At 44.0% G+C, this 14849-nt stretch overlaps 5 protein-coding genes across 5 annotated transcripts; 1 reads left to right on the top strand and 4 right to left on the bottom strand.

Annotated features, from left to right (window-relative positions):
• Positions 1-288: 288 nt before the first annotated feature.
• On the bottom strand, positions 289-1453 carry BDB00DRAFT_849404 (protein-tyrosine phosphatase-like protein; the record flags this gene model as incomplete). Its single annotated transcript, XM_053125373.1, has 2 exons — positions 289-1395; positions 1448-1453. The coding sequence occupies 2 exons, from the start codon at positions 1451-1453 to the stop codon at positions 289-291; spliced, it is 1113 nt and encodes a 370-aa protein (XP_052974486.1).
• Positions 1454-3215: 1762 nt separating this feature from the next.
• On the bottom strand, positions 3216-4635 carry BDB00DRAFT_849399 (uncharacterized protein). Its single transcript, XM_053125372.1, has 5 exons — positions 4424-4635; positions 4154-4298; positions 4013-4066; positions 3596-3922; positions 3216-3518 (listed from the first exon to the last, which is right to left on the bottom strand). The coding sequence occupies exons 1-4, from the start codon at positions 4581-4583 to the stop codon at positions 3685-3687; spliced, it is 597 nt and encodes a 198-aa protein (XP_052974485.1). The 5' UTR covers positions 4584-4635; the 3' UTR covers positions 3216-3518; positions 3596-3684.
• Positions 4636-4954: 319 nt separating this feature from the next.
• BDB00DRAFT_792059 (uncharacterized protein) lies at positions 4955-6059 on the top strand (the record flags this gene model as incomplete). The annotated part of the gene is made up of 2 exons (XM_053121091.1): positions 4955-5594; positions 5668-6059. The coding sequence occupies 2 exons, from the start codon at positions 4955-4957 to the stop codon at positions 6057-6059; spliced, it is 1032 nt and encodes a 343-aa protein (XP_052974484.1).
• A 489-nt stretch (positions 6060-6548) lies between these two features.
• Positions 6549-8572, bottom strand: BDB00DRAFT_792058 (general substrate transporter; the record flags this gene model as incomplete). The annotated part of the gene is made up of 6 exons (XM_053121090.1): positions 6549-7204; positions 7293-7809; positions 7912-8070; position 8179; positions 8263-8362; positions 8461-8572. The coding sequence occupies 6 exons, from the start codon at positions 8570-8572 to the stop codon at positions 6549-6551; spliced, it is 1545 nt and encodes a 514-aa protein (XP_052974483.1).
• Positions 8573-12191: 3619 nt separating this feature from the next.
• On the bottom strand, positions 12192-13721 carry BDB00DRAFT_888887 (general substrate transporter; the record flags this gene model as incomplete). The annotated part of the gene is made up of 3 exons (XM_053128456.1): positions 12192-12823; positions 12924-13440; positions 13563-13721. Coding segments are annotated over 3 exons (1308 nt in total), but the record flags the coding sequence as incomplete, so codon positions are not given.
• Between the last annotated feature and the right edge of the window lie 1128 nt (positions 13722-14849).

Genomic DNA, 14849 nt, shown 5'->3' with positions numbered 1-14849 from the left:
GTTGGAGCCTTTTTTATACAAGCGACATTTTAATATATACTACAAGATACAGCCGATACTACAATACGATAAAGAGTGTACAAGCGCGAATAGGTATATGTACAGTGGAGAAAGAAGGATGAAATAGAGAAGCTGGAGAAATGGGGGGGGGGTTGGCAAAACGCGAGCTGGGTGACAAAGAAGTATGCATGCGTGAATATGTGTGAAAATGCGTGAATAAGATGTTGTAGGCGGGCCATACTATGGGCATAATTAAGGGAGTGTATATGTAACAGAGAAAAAAAAACTCTAGCACCGTAAGGTTACTTTGCTTCCGTTGTTGCCTTGGCTTGAAACTGAAGATTGCTGCTTCTTTGACTTCCACCAACCCTCAAAGTCGGAGGCCTTGTCGTCTTGTTTAAACTTGCCCATTCGACGCTTCCAAGACAAGCTAAGGGACGATTTTCGAAACAGGAACAATGGCTTTTTAGGCGATGAGGGTGTTTTCGGCGTTGTCGGTTGAGGTTGGTGCTGGTGATACGGCCTGTCGCACAAGGTTGATGGGCGGAGAGAGGTAGAGGAAGATCGGAGAGTTTCACGAAGGTGCGATAATTTCTGCTCATATTCGCGTAATTGATAGAGGAGAGCAAGATTGGGACTGATGCCCGGCGCCTGCGCCTTGACATAGTCATATGCCTCTTGCATGGGGAGTTTCATGGTCTTCATGATGTAAGCGATAATGACTGTGGCTGAGCGAGCAACGCCACATTGACAATGGACAAGGATGGTATGTCCAGCGTCACGTGCTCGATCAATGGCTGCGATGGCTGCGTCGAGTTCATTTACGAGGTTATCTTGGTTGTGCTTCCACGGTAACTTCTTGTATGCCATGTTTTGCTTTTCGCATAATGTGTTCAGTGTTGCCAAGCGGTTGCTGGTGCTAGTGCCATGGCTGGTGTTGTATAGCGAGTCGCAAACTGAGCCAATTGACGAAACCGATGCCTGTCGCTGCTTCTTTGCCCCTGGTAGTAACAGGGTATGCTCGTGTTTGTCGAACCATCTCGGAGAGGATGGGTGCTGCTCGAGCGGTGTAATTGTGTGAAGGCTGGATGCAATGCTGCTCGCGGTCGACGCGCGCGAAAGTGACGGGGAGGGCATGACGCTGCTGCTTGCAGGACGTTCAAACATGCTTTCAAATGAGACGAATTGGCGTTCCTGCGGGTGCACCACTTCCTCTGCAACGTTGAGCATGCAATCGATTGAAAGGCGTCGTAAGCGATCAAGGTCAAGAGCGTTGTCTTCGGCGCCCAGGTATAAGTGTGGCATGATTTGCAGCGGGCCATGTTGATAAGGGCCTTGCTGCTGTTGCTGTTGCTGTTGCGGTTGCTGTTGCGGTTGGTTTGGCGTCAGGTCGAACTGCATTCGATTTGGTGTGGCGGGAGCTGATGCAAGACGCGCCGAGTCCGACAAACATAGCGAAAGATTTTTGTTGTTTCGGCGACGGCTTGCTAGTCCGGAGGAAGATGCGCTGGCGGCGAAGGAGAAGGGTCTTTGCGGCGAAAGGCTAGTTAAGACTGGCGTGCTGGATGTGGCAAGCGGGGCCGTCATTGTTATGGTAAAGTGGTGGCGAGGAATGTGGGAAGAAAGAGAGAAGGGCGGGTAGGGGCGGATAGATGCTGTCCTGTTTATATATACATCCGTATTTATATAGTAAGCTCTGAAGCGCTTATGGTAGTGGATGCCGTTGTTATTACAGGGCGAAATGAGGGCGGAACCACAAATCAAACGACATTAATTAAATGGCCAATCAGATGACCGATGTCCAAATTGGACATTGTGTGTACCACTGGGTTCCAGACCTCCGTCCCCACCCCCCCCCCTCCTCCCCTTTCTCTATACTCTTAGTAAAACACCATAACGTAATGTCACAGGGAGAGAAAGAACCGCGCGAATTTGTTTTTACCAATGAGCCTTTCCTTTCTTGTGCTCGTCATACAAACGAAGCCTTCCTACCACTCTCTTCCCCCCCCCCTTTTTAATTATTGCCAATCGTCGGCTTTTTTAGATCCTTCGTTTGCTTCGATAAAAGAGCTGGAGCCGCCAATCAATCAGTCAATCACAATGGTTGGCCGTTGCTGCGAGTCATTCCCGCGCATTCAATGAGGAGGATCTACTTGTTAACATCACCACGCATCCGCAAAAGCTGGGGCCTGCGCACCAGGTAAACCTTCTATCCCGTCTTGTGCGTCTTCCTCTTCATCAACAAGCATCATCATCGGCAGCCAGCAGACATGTCCACAAGATCTAATTTGATGCGTGCTGCTAAAAAGAGTAAAAAGTAATTTGATGCACCCTTATTATGTTATCATACGCCCGTTCGGCTGCAACCAAATCAACTCCAACTTTTGCTTAGCCTTCTTTTTGTTTTTCCGGTTATTGATCGCTAGGCCGCCCAATCAATCGATCAGCTCCTTCTCCCTTTCCCTCTCCCTCTCCCTCTCCTGCCTTGTTGTCTTGCAATGTACTTTTCTTGCCAGACTAAGAATAGCCTGCCTTATTTTTGTATAACCGCTCTCTCTCTCTCTCTCTCTGTGCCAAGACGATCAGCAACTGCCTGCCATGAAGGAGTAGCAGTGCATATCCATTTCTTCGGTTCTCTCGGGATTCCTATCCTGTCGGTGTTTGCTTGAAATATAACAAATGCAATACTCCTTCCCGCTGCCATGCGATATTGAGTTCATCCGACGGAATGAGGATCTAAAAACAGCCACCTTCAGTTCTATCGTAGTACTGGCAACTTGTTGTTGTTGCTCAGATATATTATGCGTTTTTAGTCTTATGCGTGTGCGCCACACAATAATGGTGCATGCATAAACATCTTTAAGCAGTGATAGTAGTATGATGGTCCGAGTACTACTGCAATACCGCCCGACACAACACAATCTTAATGTCAATCGATGAAGCCGCTGGCTTATTGAAAAACGTCAGCTTTATGTCATTGATATCACATCTATCGATATTATTAATAAATGTAAATACTTTTTGCTGATCATCTTTTAGAAAGTCTCAACCATACTATGAAGAATGCTAAAAATATGTCACTTTCTAAAACAAATCTTTGTAACAACAACAACAACAACATGCCATATCAGTCGGTATTCCTTAGTGCAGTATTCAACCTCTCCTTTAATTCATCCATTTTCTTCACCAACCAAGCCCATCAACAAAATAAGCCAAGGCACTACCAGTTGTTTACCGGTCCGCTATCTATCTCGTTGTTTTACTGGAAATAAACAGAAAGCAATGAAATTCTATAAGCAACACACTGTGTGACCCAAACTTGTTTTTTTTTTTTTGGGTTTTTGTGTACGTGTGTGATACCCTAATCTCCTTATGCCTAACTTGCTTCCACCTTCTAATTCAATATAACACACAAGGAGAAAGTCGTGGACGTTGCTGAACAGCGTTCGTTGATTACAAAGTGAAATGCTCAAATGTAGCTGCTTAAAGTATTGGAATTTAGAGATTCGACAAAAAGCGTAAAAAAAGTTTTCTTGTGTTTCATGTACAGTTTTCTTTTTAATAATCCATCAATGATAACGAAATGGTAATATAGCCAATGTATGTATGTACGTGTGATGTGAATACAAGCCGACAGCACATCAAGCTACTATGTACAACAAGTTCTTGTCGAGTTTGTGCCATCTACCGGGCATCCATGCTCTCGTGGACGCGTGTGGCATTCTTCGGTTCTTGAGACGAATCGATTCGTACAGAGTTGGGAGCACGCGGTTCAACACGACCAAGTCCTTTAGGCAGACGCGATTCGGGGTGATACTCATCAAGGGTCTTGTACATGCTGTTATCATCAGCATTTGATGTGGCTGTAGAGTTCTGTTGTTCTTCAGAGGCAGGGTCATTGGGATCGAACTCGTCTACAGCGCTGTTTAATATTTGACGGAAAAAAAACATTCTTTAGTTACTAGCGTATATTATAGTGCAATGCGCGACCCACTAAATCAAAGCTACTTACGTTTGAGCGTCAATAAGATCGCCCCAACCTTGTCTAGTCTTTTTCTCGTTGTTGCTAAAAAGATCAGAGTAAGAGAATCCACGTCAGTAACCCTGAAAGTATGTACCGTGAACAGATAGCATGATGGCAAGTGTTTCTTACTTGTAAGTAAAGTCACTTTGGCGATCCTGCACAGGTGGCAGCTCTTGCTCTTCCTGTGCTACTAGGTTGCTCTCATTCCCTTGGGATTGCACCCAGTTATCTTGCATGCCGCGATCAGGACCTCTCTTTCGATCAGGTGGGGAGGCTACACAATTCCAATTAAATTTCTGCGTCTACCGAAAGCCTTCTCTCACTCACTCACTCTCTCTCTCTCTCATGATCTCACACGCATAATATATATAACAAAAAAGCAACCATTTTAATTTCTACCTGCAAGACCGAGTTGAGCTTTCCGCTGTTCGTTACGCAGCTGATGTCTTGTCATTGGTCCAGAATCATCCGTATCATCTTCTTCGACCTTAGTATTGCCGAGTTTATCGATCTTTGTGTTTTCTTCGCCAATGATGGGGTTGGGATCGTATGCAGACATGATGTATCAGATGTGGCACTGGTTAAAAATCTTGTGAAATTGAAAAGAAAGAAACGTTGATGCCTTTTGTGCGTGGGTTGTCCATGGGTTTTTTATACTCTTAACGCTGCGGCATGAATCGCATGTTTCATCACAGTGACGGCAGTTGCTACGAGTCGGCATTTTTGGAAACCCGAAGAAAAATCAAAAAAAGCGTATGATGTGGCCCGTTTCGGAAAATCTTGTATCCCGGTTACCGCATTACTTCATTCAGGAACTGTAGGTGTGAGAAAAAGCTTTCTCTTTAAAACGCCACGGCTCCTTGGTAGCAGTTGCTGCTCGCTTTGTGTTCTTTTCCCCATTATTTATCTTTCCTAGGCAGCTACAGAAGTATGATACCATCGCGTGCCTTTCGACTCCTTGCACAGCAGCAGCGAGCCACCCAATTCGCGCCTCGTCTGTTCTTTTCGACAACGCGGCTAGTACAGCAAGAGGACAAGGCCAAGATACTGGAACAGTGGCGTGATGCTATCATCAAAAAGAAAATCGTCGAAAAAGACACAATTACGGCGTCGCAGTTTAATCTTATGGGCAACACGATGAATGATCCCATCTACCGGAACGACCGTCTTCCGTCGGTCGGCACCGCCTTGCCACCTGCTTGGCACCTGGCGTATTTTCCGCCTCGCGTTACAGAACAAGAGCTATCGTCGGACGGCTACGAGCAGGACTGGAAACCGCCCTCACCGTTCCATCACCGTATGTGGGCCGGGGGCGAGTTGGAATGGAACCCAGACAATCCGTTGCGTGTTGGTGACGAGGCTCATATGGAATCATCGATACGTGATATTCAGTTTCGACCAGCAGGTCGTCGTGGAGATTCGGTGTTTATTTGGGTGGATAAGCGGATTAGTAACGAAAAGGGATGGGTTATGACCGAGTCGCGATGCTGGGTCTATGTGCAGGCCACAGACAAGAAGTCCTCTTCATCCGAACAGCCAGTTGCCTCCAAGCCAAAGAAGCCAACAGCAGGTAATGTGATTTTCATGCGCAGCGGGAAATAAAAAGAGAGTTGCAATTAATCATGCTTTTTTGTATTTCTCAGAATTACCAAAAGCAGATTTCAGCTTGAACTTGGTACCCTCGCCTATCTTATTGTTCCGTTTCTCAGCTCTCACGTTCAATTCGCATTTAATTCATTACGATCACATTTACTCGACCACCGTGGAAAACCACCGTGGATGCTTGGTACATGGCCCTATGTCGTTTATGCTCATGATAAACGAGTTGAATAAGCATTTGAAGAAAACGGATGACACTCAGTATATCAAGTCCTTGTCCTACCGATGCCGAGCACCACTTGTTGTCAATGAACCAATCCAGGTGCAAGGAAAGGTTAAATCCGATGAGCCCGGATATTATGACGTATGGGTAGCAGATCAAAACGGCAACATGGCAGTCAAAGGCACGGCGATTGTCGGAAGACTCGGGGGATAATCGTCTTTACGCTTTTTATTTCCGTTCCCCTGGAAGAAAAATTTGTTAATAATTGAAAAAATGGTTAATGACAATAGCAATAGCAGTAATACAGACCTGAGACGAATTAATGTTGGATAAACAGGGGTGGAACAGGTGCAATATTAGGTATCATTTTTATTGATGAGGACCTAGTATAAATAGTAGACGTGTACGTCGTTGTTCATGGCGCAGTAGACGGAATAAAGGGGGCGAGAGAGACGAAGGTATTTGAGTTAGAGATATGAGATAGAGGATAAAAGAAAGGACATTTGAAAGGGAAGGAGAACAGGTGGAGTACTAGAATGGAAGAGAAGGAAGATAAACAAAGAGCTATGATACAGCACTATCAATATACAAAGAAAAAGAAGAGGTAACGGGGTAAGAGAAGAAAGTAAAGATAGAGATAGTGAAAGTAATTTTGAGTTTTACTACAAACACAAAGAGGATGTATTAGCAAGGGGTGTTTTTCTAATGTGCATCCTCGATGTGATCAATTTTCTGAACCTTGCGATCGGTATCGTCAGAAAACGAATTATTGCTGCCGTCGGACGAGCCAGCCGAGCCGTGGGCCTCCTCAATTTCGTTGGATTTCTGATGTTTTTGTTGGTCAAGGTCTCTATGTGTGGTCTCGGGCATGCACAAGACCACGAACAGGAAAAGCAAAAAGTTGATAGCGGCAAAGACAGTGAAGCTGTAGTCGCCGAGGTTGGCGTCCTGATAGGGCCAAACGGTATTAATTACAAAGTTGAACAGCCAGTTCGAAGCGTTGCCCAATGCGGAACCGGGGGGTAGAGCGACGAGAGGAATAAGTTCGGGAGCAATAAGCCATGGAATGACACCACAGCCCATACTGTAGGTGAAGGTGAAGAGAATGGCGGCAGTAATGCTAAGTGGTGCGAGACGTTGGGTTCCATCGTCGGCTGCGGAACCAATAACGAGGAAAACGGAAGCAATGGTCATACCCAACGTTGAAATCATCATGAAGCCCTTGCGGCCAACTTTATGCATAGTGATGACGGAAATGAAGGTGGCGACAATATTGGCAGTGGCATTTGCGAGGGAAATGTTTGTTGCTAGTTCAACGTCACCACCAAAGATCTTGGAAAGGAAACCGACAGAGTAGACTGGAACAATTGATAAACATTTGCGTTATTAGCGAAATTACATCTAGAAATAACAATAAGCCAGCAAAGGATGTAGTAATGTATTTACCTGACATGGGACCAATACCACCAATCTGGTTAGAGGCCTGCAAAACCATGACGATGATAACATTCCAGGTAATTGTTCTGTTCTTGACGAGGATAATGTCAAGGATAGACATTTTCTTAGAACCAGAGTCGACTTCGCGCTGACGGGCATCCAAAAGAGCTTGGAATTCGTTATCGATGTCGGCACCTTTGCGAAGACGTCGCAGGGAGTCTCGGGCCTTGTCAGCTTTGCCGTCAGCACACAAGCGACGGGGACATTCCACAGTAAGGAAAAGCAACATGAAAAGTTGGATGGCGGCAATGATGGTAGGGATAGCCCAGAGTACACGCCAAACGGGAGGATAGCTCATATAGCGACCAGCGACTTGAGTCAAGAGAATACCGAGGTTCAGAAAGAGCTCAAACAAACTACCAAGGGCACCACGACTCTTTTTTGTTGAGATTTCTGAGACGTAGATAGCGACCGAGGAACCGCACATACCGGCACCGATGCCGACAAAGGCGCGACCAACAGAGTACTACATAAATCTAGAGTTCAGAAAGAACGAAAAAAATGGAAACCGACGCGTATTGACAAAAGGAGACGTCTTTCTCTTTCTGTCTATGTTTGCGAGTCGTACCATGCCGATATTGATTGATACAGCAGATAAGATGCCGCCAAGAATGAACCAGCCGCAGGAAATCATAATGTTGAGGCGACGACCGAACCAGAGGTTGAGATAGGTAGTAGCCAGACTGCCTACGAGACCACCAAGAGCGAAAGCGCCAACGGTGAAGCCCTAATATTTAACGAGATTATCGATACTCGTCAGTGACAAAGAAAGTCAAATATTATATAGACCACAGTCTCTATTTCTCAATAGATGTTTATCTATTCAATCATTTACCCTGTAAAAAAATGTAAAACAAGTCAGAAGATAAGTCAAAAATAAGCTGCCATTACGACGAAGTCAATAAGAAGAGTGCCTTACCAAGTAAATTCGGTCATTGGTAAGCAAGAAGGAAGACCACTGAAATATTCAGTGCCTTCGGTACAGCCGATGATTACTTGCTGTGGCATGTTGGGTACACCTAATTGTCATGGTGATAGAGATTTAGATGATAAGCAAAAATCAAGGCAGTATAAGAAGCGGAAACTAAACGTTAGTAATCAGGATCTTGTCACTTACTGATATGCCATCCAACATTTAAGCCTGACAGAGCAGCTATCACGGCGCAAAATGTCATGTATAGAGGAAATCCAAGATCCTCGGACCGGTTATGGGGATTTTGATTGACCATTGGTATACAAATAGGGTAGTGACACTTGTTTACAAGCTTTCAGAAGAGGAGAAATCCGGATATTAAACCGAGATAACGATAAGATTTGTTTTAAAAAGCAAAAATGTAAAAAAGATGCCAGCATTTTATACCTGGGCGGGCTGCCAAGTACTTGCTACTTTGAGTATACCAGTACACTCCGAATAACCACATGTGATTCGTCCATCTACATAGTATATTGGCACCCCCGCCACCCGTTATGGTGTTGGCCCCCCACGACCCACGTTGCTCGAGCACTCACATATACTTCTCTATGTACCGCCACTTCTTTTCTAGCAAGTTTGTTATCTTATCACGCAGAAGGAGATAAGCGGAACTTTGGCACTTTATACAGCCACCATGGCGATATATTTTTCCTCATTGTCGAACTTCTCTTTGGCCAGCTCGAAGAGATCGTGATGTGTAGCGTCGTGTGAATTATACCGGTACTTTTCCCAGTGAGGGATGTGCTGTGACACGTCAGATCTCATGTCGTCATACGAACACGCGCTTAAAAGAAAAATTATCCATAAAAAATTACGGGGTGGGAAAAGGCACACTTGTTGCCCAGACAAATGGACATTTGCAGTAAAACTAAAAACCTGAGATTCTCTTTATTCTTCCATAAATGTAGTTATATCTCTACTTTTTCGAACTTTTCAAGATAGTCTATTTTCCGTGCAAGAACGTTTATTTTCTCTTACACGAGAAAAGGAAGTGACTGTGGGAGACAAAGTTGCTATCAGAATCGTTGCTCTTTCTCATCGTCCCAAGCTAAAAGAAAAGCGTACGGGTAAAAGAATATACAATGGACGTTTTTTGTGACTCAGAGCAATACTAGCAGTGTCTAGGTTTCATATAATTGAGTGCCACATTTTTAAGAAGCCCTCGTATGCAAGTGGCATGTATGGTAAATGAAAAGATGGGGCAGGTCAGGTTGTCAGTATGATATTGCTATCTACTAAATCATCTCATTCGAGCCAAAAACTGCATCGTTCTGCAATGGAATTGTCGCTATAAGGAATAGATTCACCAGTTCATAAAAAGGTGGGGTGGGAAAAGGCCCACTTATAGTGAAATGTGTCCATAAGAAGTAGCAAATATATCCAAGCGGCCACTATATCCGCAGCTTTTCAAAGAAATACGTTGCCTTTTTTATGCACTTGTGGGCAAACCGCTCGTTCCAAAAACAACTAGCGTGGCCAAGAAAACAAAAAGTTACTCTTTCCGGATTTGTCATTTTAAAAGATGGGGTAAAAGTACGATGTGCCAGGATGATGCCCACAGGCTTGTCGTTCGTATTGGATAATAAGGTTTTTTATTACTTGTAATGGATTTATTGCTCAATAAACAAGTGCAACCAGCGATACCCAATGAAACACTTACCTAACAGCCTCGTACACCTGCTGTACGGAACTTTCATCAAAAACCGATGCAGAGGCTTTTTTAAGTGCGCTGGCCATTGGATTCTACCGCTATATCAACAGTATATTTCGTAGCTTTCATCAGATGATGGGTGGATGCCCAACTTCAAACGTTACATAGCAATCGTCGTTTCAGATATCCAAGTGCACATGTCAAGGTACAATTGATATAGATAACTCCTTGGATACCAGTGCACATCATGTTTCACCGAATACTGTACCCCTGTCACAAAGCCAAATTGTCAGAAGAAGCCCTTTTGTTATAAGTGAGCAACGACTGTTGCTTTTAAAGAGCTATATATGGATTCTTTCCGGGAAACGTGCACATATTAATCTTTACAACAGCAACCCGCTCAGATCACATCAACAAACAAGCGGAAGTAGTGGGTGAGGGAGTAGATGACGAAGCCTGCCTTTCGTTTTAACATGTCGGAGAACGCATTTGAATCACACTGTTTTAAAAAAAGAATCACTCGTTAACTTCCGCTCCGCCAATGCCTGGGTGCTGTCAAAGCTCATGCACAAGAAACTTCAGTAATCATAGTAGGACGTGCCCGAATATTACCATCATGAGTAAGAACCAATAAGTTTTGCCGGTCATTTTGGCCTAGCATCATCTTCTTCGTTATGATACATGTATGATAGCAGCTATTGTCATCATCTAGTATGCATCCGTTTACCCTAAAGTCAAGTAGTACTGCTGCTCGTACCATACAATGGATCTACAGACGTACTCATTTACCCAACACCGCCAAGCAATCGCCTGGGTGTACTCAGCCCCGACACGCGCTACTTATGGTCGCGCATTTAGTTGTGTTTTCCCATTAGGTTTTTGAACGTTAAAAGGATGCGCCCAACATTCATCGTACTGCCTTCTTATGGTAGAAACACGACCGAAGTCGAATTCTCCTTCGTCCAACAAAGGAGCGATTACTACTTACCATTCCTCTATAATATAGTCTTATCGGCGCGCCCCGTGCCACCGCTAGCTTGGTATTTGAAGCCGCCTACGTCAATACACTGCTACTATGGATACAGGGCAGTACGTAATATGAAGCTGAGTGATATAATAGTAGTTTCTGATCGTGAATTGTGCCCCTAGTTCATCGCTCTCCCAAAAAGTTACGGCGCTATTTGTGAAGATTGATATTGAACAATAGGAACTTAAAAGGATGTGCTGCAAAAATAAATGATTATTCATTGGAATTATGGATTTTCTGGATCCAGAAGCATCTGAAACCCAGTTTCAAAATGCAGCTGCTAATGGATATCAACCCAACGTTATCTACGGACCGAGGTGCGGCGTTTCGGTGTCGAATGGGTTAAAGCTAATCAGTGCTTTTATATACTCAGAAAAAAAACTTTTTTTTTCAAAACTATCTAATGTAATTTACGCCATAACAGAATACAAAGAGCTTTATGCAGGCACAAATTCAGCTTCACTATATACTACATCCTATTTCAAGCTCTGGCACCAGCAGTAATGCATCAGTAATTAGTTTGCTGTTGCTGTTATGTGCGAGGAGGCCACCGAAAGAACCCCGGGAAAAAGCATTACAATTTGGCACTAACGCGTTACGGGTTTTTAAATTTGCTTGTCTAACCAAGTCGAACATGCAGAGGAGTCTCCTTTGCATACTGCCGTGCTGACCAAGTCTATATCATAAGTAATGATAGGCGTAATTTGTACTCACGAGCACCAACGACAGGCGCGGTATATATAATAAGTCAATCGTTGTCAGTTGATGGAAATGACGGTAGAGAGAATGGGTGTAGTCACAATTTTTATTGCAATGACACAGAATACATTAGGGTAAGTATATATGTCTTTTTTCTCAAGGAGGTATAAAAGGGAATACGAAGGTAGAACAGAAAAAGAAATAGGAAAAAGTGAGTAAAAGATGTGATGTTTGTGTGGGAAACGAAAAGATAAAAAAGATAAGGGCTATCATACATACACTATAACAAATATACAAGTATAGCAAACTATTACTAACTAATAGCGGAAACGAGGGGAAAAAAGAGATGGGAACTGGGATGATGAAAGTGATTTTTGGGTTGTTCTCTTTACAAATAATTATAAATGGACTAGTTTTGGAGAGAAAAACGTGTTCAAGGAGAGGTCTACTAGTATATCGGTAAACTTATTCTTCTTGTTCTCGTATCATTAAGGGCAATTACTTGGCCTCTTCAATATGCTGTACCTTTTCGGATTTGGGATCGGTATCAGAGAGCGAGTTGGACGAACCAGCCGTACCAGGAGTTTCAACGTCATCTTCTTTCTCGCCGCCGTGCTTTTGGTCAAGATCTCTATGACCAGTCTCGGGCTGGAACAGATAGAAGAAGACGAAGCCGACAAAGTTGATTGCTGCAAAGACGGTAAAACTGTAATTGCCGAGATTTTCGTGCTGCTGTGGCCAAAGGGTGTTGATAAGGAAATTGAACAGCCAGTTGGAAGCGCAACCCAAAGCGGAGCCAGGTGGGAGAGCGTGCAATGGCAACATCTCAGGGGCGATGAGCCATGGAATCGTGCCACAGCCCATGGCATACGTAAACGTAAACAGGAGAGCGCCAGTAATCACGAGTGGGCCAAGATGGTCACCAAGCACGGAACCGATAACAATAAAGATACAGGAAATGGTCATACCCATCGTTGAAATAAGCATGTAGGGTCTGCGGCCGACCTTCTGCAACGTGATGACACAAATAAGCGTGGCGACGATTTTGCCAGTAGCGTTAGCAAGTGAGATGTTGCTGGCAAGCTCATAGTCATTGTTGAAAACACTGGCGAGGAAGCCGACAGCATAAACTATAGTAGATTAAATTAGGATGAGTTATTACATTCTCCATGTCTGTATTGCTGAGACTATCATAAGTAGAAAGATGCTGATTTTGGTTTGGTTGCGTACCTGACAATGGACCAATACCACCAACTTGGTTATAGGCCTGTAACATCATTACGATGATAGTGTTCCAGGTGATATGACGGTCCTTGACGAGAATGATATCAAGAATAGACATCTTCTTCATGTTGGATTCCACTTCACGCTGTCGAGCATCCAATAGATTCTGGAATTCATACGTAATATCGGCACCTTTTCGGAGTCGTTGCATAGCTTCTCTGGCCTGCTCGGTTTTACCATCAGCACACAGACGGCGGGGGCATTCGACGTTGAAGAACACCATCAAAAGGAGCTGGATGGCGGCAATGATGGTAGGTATGCCCCACAGCATACGCCAAACACCAGCATCTTTCATATAACGACCGGCAACTTGGGTCAAAAGAATACCAAGGTTTAGGAAAAATTCGAAAACGCTGCCGAGGGCACCACGACTTGACTTTGTTGAGATTTCGGAAACGTAGATTGCAACAGAGGAACCAGCCATGCCTGAACCGAAACCAACAAGCGCACGTCCTACTGAGTACTATAGAAGCAAAATGATAATAGGACGAATCGTATCACGTGTATCAGTGTTAAAGACCATAAAAGGGTTTGACATGCGCATAAAAAATACCCGGTATATTTTCGGTTTCATGTAGTACGTACCATGCCAATGTTGACTGCACAAGCAGATAAGATACCGCCAAAAATGAACCAGCAGCAAGAAATGATAATGTTCATGCGGCGACCAAACCATACGTTGAAATACATAGTAGCCAAACTACCGACAAGACCACCAAGAGCGAAAGCACCAACTGTGTAGCCCTGTTATTTTTTTTTTCGTTCGTTATGTTATTGTTAGCTGAATTTGTTTCGCAGATATCAAAATTTCGAAATTCTGACAAAACTGATCAGATCAAATGATTTACCCTAGTGATAGATCCAATTTAGACATTAGTTATGTTGATCAATGGCGAAAAGTATGAGGAAATAGTGGTAAGTAGTGAAATGCTTACCAAGTGAAGCTGCTCATCGGTAAACATCCAGGGAGAACGCTGCTGTAATCAGGATCAATGCCCTCGCAATTCATGATTGTTTCTTGTGGCATGTTGGGAACACCTAATTGTTACAACACAAACATAGATAATAAGCAAAAGAAGAGCGAAAGACGTTCGAACCAAGAACAGTTTGGAGGATTTGACTTACTAATATGCCAACCGACATTGAATCCTGAAAGTGCTGCTACTACGGCACACAATGTCATGTACACAGGGAATCCAAGCTCCTCAGACCGGTTGTGAGGATTGTCTTTGACCATTATTATAACAAATAAGGTAGGTTAAGTGTAATATATGGTATCGTCGTAGCTGTTAATCTGGATATCGAACCGAGATAATGATAAGATAAAAGATTCTGTGCAAAAAAAAGGCGACGTTGCAAGATGGCCAGCCATTTATACCTGGGCGGGCTCTAAAGTACGTGCTACTTTGAGTATACCTGTACACCAGTCGGAATAGGTACATGTGATTCGTCCACTCGATCTGTATTCACATTCCAGGAAAACTACACTCTCATTCGGTACAGCCCCGCGAACCGGTAAACTCTGCGACATATGCGCGTGTGGCGGGGTATCACCCTTGTACGTAGTACTACTATTACCACTGTTGCCCCCACTGTTGCCACAGCTTCTTTTCTCCTCCCAATTTACTAGACTTCGAGCCATATATCTTATCACAGCTAGCTGATGAAGATAAGCGGAGCTTTCCATATCTCTGAAATGATAGATTTATCAAGAGATGAGTGGATGCTGTCGTGCGAAATATACCGGTACTTTTCCCAGAGGGAAAGGCACTGTGTCACGTCAATCCGGATGTCGTCATATGGGAGAGCAGGGAAGCAAAAAATTAGGCTTGTAAAATTTTAGCAGCTTAACGGGGTGGGAATTTTTACTGA

The sequence above is a fragment of the Zychaea mexicana genome (assembly GCF_025766255.1).
Source record: "Zychaea mexicana strain RSA 1403 chromosome Unknown BDB00scaffold_114, whole genome shotgun sequence".
Lineage (NCBI taxonomy): Eukaryota > Fungi > Mucoromycota > Mucoromycetes > Mucorales > Lichtheimiaceae > Zychaea > Zychaea mexicana.
Note: the sequence above shows the minus strand (reverse complement) of the source record. Positions and strands in the feature narration are given on the sequence as shown.